General features: G+C 36.0%; 3 protein-coding genes across 3 annotated transcripts in view; 1 reads left to right on the top strand and 2 right to left on the bottom strand.

Annotated features, from left to right (window-relative positions):
- Positions 1-3,354, bottom strand: part of gnas (GNAS complex locus) — a 40,454-nt gene extending 37,100 nt beyond the window's left edge. The window contains exon 1 of the mRNA XM_059559788.1: positions 2,883-3,354. Within this exon, the coding sequence (XP_059415771.1) occupies positions 2,883-3,138 (256 nt within the window). The 5' untranslated portion in view covers positions 3,139-3,354. The remainder of the gene's footprint in view (positions 1-2,882) is intronic.
- A 2,250-nt stretch (positions 3,355-5,604) lies between these two features.
- Positions 5,605-9,170, top strand: tubb1 (tubulin, beta 1 class VI). Its single transcript, XM_059559787.1, has 4 exons — positions 5,605-5,858; positions 6,585-6,693; positions 7,281-7,391; positions 7,628-9,170. Exons 1-4 carry the CDS (start codon positions 5,802-5,804, stop codon positions 8,758-8,760), a joined length of 1,410 nt encoding a protein of 469 aa, XP_059415770.1. The 5' UTR covers positions 5,605-5,801; the 3' UTR covers positions 8,761-9,170.
- A 1,333-nt stretch (positions 9,171-10,503) lies between these two features.
- On the bottom strand, positions 10,504-11,241 carry atp5f1e (ATP synthase F1 subunit epsilon). The gene is made up of 3 exons (XM_059559351.1): positions 11,084-11,241; positions 10,755-10,879; positions 10,504-10,639 (listed from the first exon to the last, which is right to left on the bottom strand). Exons 1-2 carry the CDS (start codon positions 11,113-11,115, stop codon positions 10,756-10,758), a joined length of 156 nt encoding a protein of 51 aa, XP_059415334.1. The 5' UTR covers positions 11,116-11,241; the 3' UTR covers positions 10,504-10,639; position 10,755.
- Positions 11,242-12,144: the final 903 nt, after the last annotated feature.

The following is a 12,144-nucleotide window of genomic DNA, read 5'->3' as shown; positions in this document are numbered from 1 at the left end:
GTTCAACCTATACATGGACAGTCTGTCGAAACAGTTGGGGAAGTGTAAGACATGTTGTCTGATAGGGAACACTCTGTTAAACCATCTGATGTATGCAGATGATTTGGCTATTATGTCCCCCAGCACTGTTGGGTTCCAGCAGCTGTTAGATATATGCTCTGAGTATGGGGTTGAGTTTGATGTAAAATACAATGCAAAAAAGAGTGTTGTATTGATATGTAGGACCAAGGAGGATCAGAAGCTGCATTTTCCAATGTTTTACCTGTCAGGGCAATCCCTCTGTGTATCTTACTGTACGAAATATCTTGGGCACATCATCACTGACAGGTTGGAAGATGATGCAGATATGTATAGGCAGAGAAGAATGTTGTATGTTCAAGCAAACATGTTAGTCTGGAAATTCCATCACTGTTCTGATGATGTGAAAGTGAGATTGATTCGTGCATACTGCACCCCTATGTATGCAGCCCCATTGTGGGTCAACTACAAAAAGGAGACCATGCGCAAACTTCAGGTAGCATATAATCTATATATGTGACTGCCTGAGGATACTGCTAGACAAGCCCAGGAGTAGTAGTGCAAGTAAGCTCTTTTGTGACTCAGGGCTAAGCACTTTACAGGCTCTCTCGAGGAACCTAATGTTTAAGTTCATGTCCCGACTTGATGAGTCTCAAAACTGTATTATAATGATGCTCACAAGCCCTAGGTGCAGCTCGGTTAGATATCAATCATATTTGTGGAAACATTGGTATGGGTGCCTTAAGACTCTCATGAATCAAAGTATGTTTTTATGTGTTTATGTATCTATTCCTTCTGTTATGTTGTTGGTCTTGTTGTTGGGTCTAGAGCCTGTAATAAAGTTTATATAATCACACCCAGTCACAAAAAATACTAAAACTATCCCACAAGATTGTGAAGGGCTCACATACTATGGACTTAAAGGCATCATATTGATTGGATTGTGATTGTTTGTGATTGTGTCAGTTCTCTCTTCACAGCAGTTCAGTCAGTGTACTTTTTGAGTACATGAATTACTCCGGGATATTGGTTTGTTTTAACTCAGAACGAGTGTCAGCCACATTAAAAAAGTTAACAGTTTAAGTCATTTGTGGAGGAATGCGTATTGGAGACGTGAACCATTTAAAACGATTCAGTTCGATTTGGTGAACTGATTCAAAAAGATCCGGTTACATCGAATGATTCGATCGCGAACCGGATATCACAAACTGCTTTGTTTTGAACTCTCTCACAACAGACACGGAGGAGAAGACAATGCTGAATAAAGTCATAGTTTTTGCTATTTTTGGACCAAAATGTATTTTCGATGCTTCAAAAAAATTCTAACTGACCCTCTGATGTCACATGGACTACTTTGATGATGTTTTTCTTACCTTTCTGAACATGGACAGTATACCGTACACACAGCTTCAATGGAGGGACTGAGAGCTCTCGGACTAAATCTAAAATATCTTAAACTGTGTCCTGAAGATGAACGGAGGTCTTACGAGTTTGGAACAACATGAGGGTGAGTTACAGTATTAATGACAAAAAAAAAAACTAACAAACAACAACAGAAAAAAACAAAACAAAAAAACAAATAGGACAGGTTTTCCAGATTAGATCTTGACCAGATGTTTTCATTGTTATGACAATCACAGAAAGCAGGTTTAATCTGAGTTAAAAAGCCCAGTCCGTATGAAACTCAAAATTACTTTAAACACTCTTTTTACACTATAGACATTTTAGGGGGCATTTTCAGAATAGGCATCAATTAATGTGTTTTCGGTGTCCGACCAAAAACAGGATGACCATAGTTCCACCAAAATAACGACAGACAACACAATCAACTCCTTTTCTAATGCATGGATCTAATGCATTCTAATCTCAAAATCCACTGAAAATGGCATACTATCTACATTAACATTTATCCATTTAGCGAAAGCTTTTATCCAAAATGACTTATATCTGAGGAATACAACAAGTGATTAATCATAGAGGCAAATAAACACAGGAAGTGCTCGCAATACAAACTTTCAGACATTGTTTAGATTAGAACAAGTACTAAATAGGGAAGATTAAGGAAAGAAAAAGCAAAGGCACACTGGGATGTATTTTCCCATGAAATAAATCTTGTTATTTTCTTCACCCCTTCAAAAAAAAAAAAATACATGAGCACAGAAGGAGCGGGAAAACGAGTAACTATTCATAAAGCAATTAGGGAATTACATATGCTATGCCTAGCTTGGCTTCCATTGTTAATTTTATTACTGTAAATGCATTTTATGTTATTGTAATTCTTATATATAAATATGGTTGCATTTAACACAAAACCCCCAAATGGTCTTTTTAGTCATAATAACCTCTAAAATATGTATTTTTTTATTAGGAGTAAATGAAGAACTAGTAAAAAGTATAATTTAATAATCAATGGATTACTTAATGTAATTAAGTAAAAAGTATTCAATTTCAATAGTACCCGAGTAAAGATTAATATTTAAGTATGGTAAATTACGTTTTTACCCTTTTTTGTATGTATTTAACAGATACTACATTGTCATATGACTTTCATTGTATATACAGTCGAGAAGGTCAAGACTTCTGAAGTGATACAGGCCAAACCTGCCGTTTTTAGCAACTTTAATGCATTTCAAACTTGTTTATGCTAATTTTATTTTAGACTCATTAAAACCACGTCATTATCACTTCTAATGATTAAAAAAACAAATTTACCACAGTATTTAGGTGGAAACGATGGTTATAATGACAACGTGTTTTAAAGGGCCAGTCGCAAACTTTCCATCGGATGCTTCGACTTGTGGCTGTTCTCGTTTACTTTGACAGCAGATAAAGCAACGGCACCATCCTAGAAACGCAGCTCTTACCCAACAACAGCAGCCTGTGCGTTTTCTTGTACTCTCTCTTCTCCGCTTTCAGGTTATTGTCAATGATTCGACTCCGTTTGATCTCCTCTTTGACCCGCTCGCGCTCCTCCACCCGCAGCCGCTCTCTGAGTTGCGGGTCACAGCTGTCCGAATGACCGGACTCCACATCGACCCCGGGACTCGCTCCGGTCCGTCCGCCGCTGTATGAGTATGCCGAATGTGATAACCTCGATCTGAAGCTGTGACACATCCCCATTGCCAGAGCTGGGAGCGATCCTTGAGATGTTTAGCATTGGAGTGGAAAAGTCTAGTAGGATAAGAACCCCATGATGATGATGATGTTGATGATGGTTATCCAGGTCAGGTGGAGAGAAGGCTCGCTATCCCTTACAGCCTTATCGCTCAGGCTCTCTAAAGCTGTCACTTAGCCTAATCGGGGTTTCCCTCAGTTTTTATGATATTCACGAGTGGACAAGAGTGAACTTTGACCTGACACGCATAGCGTACTGTTCACTGTTTGTTATTCTTGCTCCGCGCGCTCTCGCGGACTGACCTGAGATCAGCTCTGCGCCGTAACTTTTGCACGCGTTAAATTTTCACGAGCAGCAGGGGGAGGTCACTCACTCCGTGACGTTGTTCAAATATTTGTGGCTTCCACAAATTATCTTAAGACAGATGTAAAAACAATTTAATTTAGTTTATCTTGTCATAATTTTAATAACATTCCATATATACAAGGACGCATATTTCTATTAATAAATAAATGTACTCATAGAAAACAAACTTACTGAGTGAAATTATGTGTTTATTTCCATCATTCCCTCTGGCGGTAATTTTATCTTGGTCGTTATTCACAGTGTGTTGTATAATGTTGTTGTTCATTGAATAAAAAAAGGTCACTCAGTGACGTTATATGGAAAAAGTAGCACAATTTTAGTAGCACAATTTTAGTTTTGTTAACCAAGTATTCTTTTTATCTAATTATAGTTTTATTATACGATGTACATTTTTATTTTATTCTGTTTTATCTTCAAATCTATTTTATTTTATATGGTTTTACAGTGTAAGTGTTTTATTATTGTATACGTGTTTGTAGGCTTTATTTATTTATTTATTTGTACCTAAAGCTCACACACTGAGACTTATTAGCCATTCCAGCTTTTTGTGGTACAAGGTGCACAAAATATAACAGTTGCCAATAATAATATCCTGTAGGTGGCGTTATTGTACATCAACATATAAATTCATGACAGACTTGACAGCTGTACATTATTTGTAGCTATATTGCAGTGTACCAGTAGGATCATGTTCATTCAGACTTGAGTGCACATGCTCACATTAAGATTTCTATAGTTTTTGTTTGTTTGTTTTACTTTTTCAATTATTATAATCAAATATAGGTCAGGATTTGACCTTACATCTCCTTGCATTAAAAAAAGAAATTTACCCCTTATGTGAGAAAAAAAAAAAATACAAATCTTATGCATTAATTATATCACGTATAGGGTACATGTGGGTATGACAGGGTAAAAAGTAAAAATTTTCTGAACATTTTCTAGTGTCATGATATGAATCAAAGAGGTTTAAAGATGTCGCATATTATCTTCTTTTGCTTTTTCTCATTCCCTCTCTTGTTGCTCTTTCTGTTTAATTTTCCCTAATAAAATGACCTGAAATCATGAAAGCCCTCATTGTAACTACAGATCTGACACAGTTTATACAAAAAGCGCAGCACTTTGCTAAATATACGAGCACTCCCCTGTTTCTTGGAAGGTTGAATAACCCACACAATAGCATGCCTTCTGTTCTTAATCTGTGCTACAGCATGCCTCATGCATTGACATTATCAACAAGAGTGCCGCCACTTCAAACATTCCCTACACTTCTGGTCTTTTGAATAACTCAGTACTTGTGGTTTATCTTAACTTAAATTATTCATGGTTGTTTGGGATCTTGATAGTCAAGAATCACCTTATTAAATGACAGGAAGATTAATGATTTAGTCCATTTTTAAATAACAAACCGTTCTTGTGAAAACTACTTGGAGCACAACAGTGACATCTGTAGGTAAAATATATATCTGCAGAAACCCAGCTAACACAACTTTCTAGAAAGGTTCTCTCAAAAGTTATTAACAGACTTTCGTTGAAACATTATCTGGTCTTCAATAAAATTTTCACCGAAGCATTATTTATACATCTTCCATGGAACGCTATTTCTTTTTTTTTTAAATATATATATATATATATATATATATATATATATATATATATATATATATATATATATATATATATATATAAAACTGGTGCATTCAGAAATAGCGTTTTTAACTTAATGGGAAAGTTAGCAAAAACATGTTTTTGTTAGCTAGGAATGCTGGGCCTCCAAACTGAAATTCCAGACTAGGAAGAACTGCCAACTTCAGCATATAGGCTATAAACACTCTTAACGCTTACAGGACACACTCTCATTACAGGAAACACTTAGACAATGAGTATGTGGTCTGTCTGTCTTTCTGAAGGTCTGTGTCACTGCATTGCGACAGATAGGGCCTGTGAGAGTCTTATCATGCATTCCAGAGAGACGCTGACTGATCCAAGCTCATGATGATAGGACTTTTTTCTTTTTTTAAAAGTGTTTAAAAATTTAAACCATTAAATTCTTCACAAACATCATCACTTTGGTCATTCATAGTGTGCTAAACTTTGACTCTACAACACAATTGTTGTTTTTCAATGAAATGCAGTAGTCTGTTCTACTAACTTGGTATTATCAGTGTCACACTGACTTGTACGTTATGTGACATATGGGTGACTCCCTCTTGGTGATGTCATCAGTGCCATTGCACACACAGTGGGCACCTCAGACTCATGGTCAAGGCTATTCCTGGTCTTTCAACGTACCAAATCTATCATTATGCGTGAGATTGTTCATCTACAGATTGGACAGTGTGGGAATCAGATCGGCTCAAAGGTGCGTTGGCTCCAAATATTGTGTTTTTATGTGTATTTTTATGATTAGCAGCTACATTATCATCTTAAGCTCAGCTTGATTCAAACTGTAGAATCTGATGCAGGCTTAATAGACAAATGAGCGTGAGTTTCTTTATTATGAGTATTTGTTAGTAGTTAATTTATTAAGTTGTTTATGCCATTCATTTCTTTTATTTTTTAACATAAACTATAGTTAAGTGTAACTTTGAAAAGCATTCTATTAGTAGCTAAACGTTGCAGTAATGTGCTTTTTCAGTTAAAAGCAATAGCAAAAACTTCTTTACTACTATATTTGTAGTGTGACATGTGTTTTTAAACTGAATAAATATTTCAAGTTATGATACGTGCGGTCAAGGGTGTCCACCCTAGAGTGGTCTACTGTAAGATAAGGGGCACAGAGCCTCCTCAGTCGGGGTGCGCCTTCTTTATCATGGAGATGAGCTTAACGTCCTGTTCATTTCTGAGTGACAGATGCAGTAGAATTGTGGTCAAAACTGAATGGCATCCGGAAGAACAATTGCAAGACACTTAAACTTAACAGATAAGTCAGTTATTATAGGCCTCTTCTGGTTCTATGTGTTGAAAATGACAGTTTTGGTCATTCATTCAGTGCTGAAGAAATCAGTCTGAGCAGACAACAATGCAGTAGTGTGGAGAAAATATGGTCAATAATATTCAAGCTAAAAATGTCTTGATGTATTTGCAGTTCTGGGAGGTGATCAGTGATGAACATGGTATTAACAGAGCAGGAGCGTATGAGGGCGACATGGACCTTCAGCTGGAGAGGGTCAATGTCTACTTCAATGAAGCACATGGTATACAGAACTACACATTACAATCATGTTTTCTGTTTCTAATCCATACAGGGGCTATTACAATTTTTGTAGGGATTCCCCAAATTTTTTTCAGCCAAATCCCTTAGATATCAAAGGGGATACAAATAACTACTCAAAGTATGCCCTGAAATTTGAAAGGCATTCCAGACTATACAGTTATTTATTTAAATTATGCAACCCCATTTATTTATTTTATTTGTATTTACTTTATTTGTATTATTAGCTTTTCATCAGCTCACAAACCACTGCAGTTCCCTCTGCATTCATTCTTTTTTAGCACATAAATAAATATCTATTTTATATTACATGTATAAGACTGTATTATATATTGGGTTGAATTTTGGGTAAATGTTTATATATATATATATATACACTTTTTTTTTAGCATTTTTTATTTAATTCAACTATATCTGTTCAGAATTCATGTTATCTTTGTTAATTATATATTACGAGCAAAGTACTCAATTGAAGGTTTCTTTATCTGGTAAATGTGTCTTGAAGGCGAGGAACACAGTAACTTCTTAAAACAAAATTCTCAGTGACTGAGATGTTTCATTGTCTCTCAGAGGGCAAATATGTTCCAAGAGCATTGTTAGTGGACCTGGAGCCGGGCACTATGGACAGCGTGAGGGGCAGTCACATAGGACAGCTCTTCAGACCGGATAACTTTATACACGGTGAGCCAACAAACATTTTAAGTAACATGTGGATTGACAATGTAGTTGTTTTGTGGACTATTATTGTCATAGAATTACAATGATATAGCTACAGTTATAGTTACATCCTTAGTGTGAAGAGGGCCTTATTAACCCAAACTCTGAAATCTGAAAGGCTGATAGAAAAGTTGATGCACAATGCCACTCATATTCTATAACATCTTTCCTGATGTTGTTTTCTCTTTGTAAATGTAAAGGCAATTCTGGAGCTGGCAATAACTGGGCCAAAGGTCACTATACTGAGGGCGCAGAACTCGTGGAGCAGGTTTTGGATCGCGTTCGTAATGAAGCCGAGAGCTGCGACTGCATGCAGGGCTTCCAGTTCGTCCACTCTCTGGGCGGTGGCACTGGTTCGGGAATGGGCACCCTGATTATCAATAAGATCCGAGAAGAGTATCCTGACCGCATCATGAATAGTTTCAGCATAATGCCCTCGCCGAAGGTCTCCGATACAGTAGTCGAGCCGTATAACGCGACCCTATCAATCCACCAACTGATTGAGAATACAGACGAGACGTTTTGTATTGATAACGAAGCGCTGTATGATATCTGCTTTCGCACTCTTAAGCTCAAAACGCCAACTTATGGAGATCTCAACCACCTTGTATCCCTCACCATGAGTGGGATCACGACCTCCCTTCGCTTCCCAGGTCAACTGAATGCTGACCTTCGGAAGCTGGCGGTCAATATGGTGCCCTTCCCACGTCTCCATTTCTTCATGACTGGATTCGCTCCTCTCACTGCACGCGGTAACTTACAATACCGTGCCGTAACAGTGCCCGAGCTCACCCAGCAGATGTTCGACGCCCGAAATATGATGACCGCATGCGACCCACGTCGAGGTCGCTATCTGACAGTCGCGGGCATCTTCCGTGGTCGCATGTCCACTAAAGAGGTTGATGAGCAGATGCTCTCCATTCAACAGAAGAACAGCAATTACTTCGTAGACTGGATCCCTCACAATGTCAAAGTAGCCGTTTGCGACATCCCACCACGAGGCCTCAAAATGTCCTCCACCTTCATCGGAAACAACACCGCCATCCAGGAGATATTCAAGCGCATAGGAGAGCAGTTCGCACTCATGTTTCGACGCAAGGCCTTCCTGCATTGGTACACGGGGGAGGGCATGGATGAGCTGGAGTTCTCCGAGGCCGAGAGCAACATGAATGATTTGGTTTCAGAGTACCAGCAGTATCAGGATGCCACCGCTGATATGGATGACGATGCAGAAGATGAAGTGACAGAAGAAGAGGGTCTGTCATCAACAGCACAGAGCACTCGAGTGGAGATTAAGACTGAGGCGGTCACTGAAACGTCTGTTAGTGAATGACGCATGGGCTTTAGTGAATATGACAAGAGTGGATCTGATTGTGTAAAGAGTCATTCAGTGACCCCAAAAAGTATTTAGACACTTAAGATGCAGTTAAAATTTATATATGAATTACATTGCGTAATGCTTGGCTTGAAAGGTGTACTTTTTAAATAAAAAACTTTTTTTTGTATTTTTGTAATTCAATGACAATGTGCCTTAAGTGTTGAAACACTGTTTGGAACCACTGTTCATTGCAAACTGTGAAATATTTCTGTCCTCCAGGATTATGAATTACACACATTTAATATATAATTTTCTTATCTTTGCTATATATTTTCAAAAGTTTGGGGTTGATATGTTTTTGAAAGTCGCACCAAGGCTGCATTTATTTAATCAAAATACAGTAAAGCAGTAATATTGTGAATATTATATAAAAAAAAAATATTATATATATATATATATATATATATATATATATATATATATATATATAGTGTTTTTCGGACTATAAGTCGCACCTAAGTATAAGTCGCATCAGTCCAAAAATACGTCATGACAAGGAAAAAAACATATATAAGTCGCATTTATTTAGAACCAAGAGAAAACATTACCGTCTACGTCTAAATAATGAAATGTAATTTATTCCTGTGATGGAAAGCTGAAAGTTTAGAAAATCATTTTGTTATTAATGTCAATGTTAAAGAAAGTTTTTCAGGATTCTTTGATTAATAGGATTCAAAGAAATCTTTTGTAACATTACAAAATGTTACATTTGATCAATTTAATGCATCCTCATCAAGTAAAAGTATTAATTATTTTAAAGGAAGAATCTCACTGACCCCAGTCTTTTGAACAGTAGTGCGTAGTTTGTTGCAGAGCTTATTTTTGTATAAAGATATGAAAAAAATAAATCTATACTGACGTGAGTAACATCACTGGAGAATACAACAATTTCTGTATGTTCTGTAACAATGAAAATCTCGATATCTTGAGAAAAATATATATGGAAAAACAGATTGTCAAAACGTTTTTCTTTTGTGTGGTGTTATAGTGCGATATAGAGGCTTAAATTCTTGTCATTATTTGTTGTCAGTATTTTAAAAAAATGCTACATTTTAGTTTTTTATTATTTCGCTTATCCTTTAAAAGCATGATACAAAATGATTTTATCAGTATAAACTGCAACTGTTTCAGAATATATGTGATGTCTCTGCATTGTACTTTAGTTTTTATAATGCTAAAAAATTTCATGCGTTTACCATTTCATTGTCATTCACCCATAAGTTTTCTTGCGAAATGTATTCAAATAAAATGTTTTGGATATCAGTTAGCAACACAGACTTACCTATTAATTTGCTGTATATATCTAAATAAAATAAATCTCTGAAAATCGTGCTGTTTAGTTCATGTAAAATAATAGTTAACATCTCTAAATGTAGTTAAACCTGATGTACATCTCCTTCCTTGCAGAGCCTGAGAAATACTAATTATATACAAAAACCACTGTAAATATGGAAAATCCAAATTTGCCCACATCGTACGCTGGGATCACACTATATGCAACATCTACTTAATTTTTTAAGAACTATTGGACTGCAAACTGGTAATAAGTTTTAGTTTCTCCTTTGATTAGTCTGTAAAACCAGACACTACCGATACTACTTAGATGTAAAACTGACCTGATAGATTAACAGTACACCATAATCCAACTCCTGCTAAACAGAAAACTCTTTGGATTAAGAATACACCAAGGGAAGGCGGTTTTAGTTTGAGACTCTTCATAATTTATTATCAAAGAATACAGCTATTTTCATTCAATCATAACTGCAGGTATTGGTGTAAATCCGACAGAGAGTGTATGTGGAGAAGTGGGGATTGAAGGGTGTAATTACAGATCCTACAAAAGAAGCAGAAAAGACAATCAATTTAACAACATAGATCTAGGGAAAAAATAGGTTAAGGGATCATGTAGTGTAGCACAGTTCTGATAAACAGCTGAAATGTTTACTCACATTATACAGTCTTCACTTTAGTGACCTTCACACTGGATTCTGCGTTTTTAATCGCCTCAGTTTTCAGCTGTGGCTTCAGTGCTGCCCGCACGACCCTGGCGCAGATAGCAGAGTACCTGATGTAACTTTAATGAAAAGAGAAATATTACGTTACTGACGAACTCAAATTTGCTCCACTGTCAAATTCAACTTGACGCTATTACAAATTCATAGATCTAAAGAGCTAGGCCAAACCGTACTGCACATACATAGCGCACAGATTACAAAGAGTTCAGCACTTAAAATACAAATTACACAACTTTTTAAGCTATTAATTGTCATTCTGGTACCTCAGTCCTGCTTGTCTCCAGTAAGCCACCATTTTTTCTCGCAAAAGAGTGTCTTGCGTCCGTCAGAAGCTGTGGTCCGCGGTGATCAAGGACGTGAGCGAGGCCTGTTCGTTCGCCGGAAATACGTCATAGGCTAGCGTATAGTCTGATTGGCTGGCAAACATGCCACTCATTATACTGTCTCCTGAAATTGAACCAATCACTGCAGTTTAATGATACAAAACGTACATTACCATAATTTTGTTTTTGTGCAGGAATATTTGTATTTTAATATGCAAGTTTAATTACACAAATGCGGATTTGTGTTTTTGTGGCATTTAAACATGATTTGGGGAAAAATCATTATTTCTCTATAACAGAGTTGTTAAGAACCTATTATATATGTAAGGTTACATTTTTTAGATTATATAATAAGGATTATATTTTCATGTATTGATTTCAAACAATGTTATTCATTGTCTGATATTTCTACATAAATAAATTATGATTATATATTTACATAAATACATTATATGTCTTTATTATATTGGAAGGTTCTTTTATCTTGTAGAAATGCCCGAAATGACGGATGGTTTATTTGCAATTCGTTTGCAATTCGAAAAGATAAGATTTACACGTATGACCTACCCATACTACTACTAGTAGTAATAATAATAATGATACCAAAGTCCCTTTATAGTCTTTGATAATACTTGCTACAATTGCTATTTAACATTTATATTCAATAGATTATTGTTTTAAATCAACTATACATTTTTTTTTTAAATTAGTCCAAATTAATGTATGTATATGGAACCCCCTGGTACTATTAATAATTATATAATATAATATTTTTCTTACAATATACCAGCACCTATTTGTAATCACCACGGAGTCTTAAACTTTATTCGTATGATGGGTAAATAGCAAATACACAAAGTTAGATACCTTACATTTAACCCCAGCTGCAAAATATTTGCTTCTGATCTTCATTTATTATTATCATCACTTCAAAAATACATCTCGTGTTATAGAACGGTTTTTACGTACATTTTAATATTTTTCCTCTATTTCTTTCTCTC

This window comes from Carassius carassius, chromosome 10, assembly GCF_963082965.1.
Source record: "Carassius carassius chromosome 10, fCarCar2.1, whole genome shotgun sequence".
Lineage (NCBI taxonomy): Eukaryota > Metazoa > Chordata > Actinopteri > Cypriniformes > Cyprinidae > Carassius > Carassius carassius.
The sequence above is the reverse complement of the archived record's forward strand: the minus strand, read 5'-3'. Positions and strand labels throughout refer to the sequence as shown.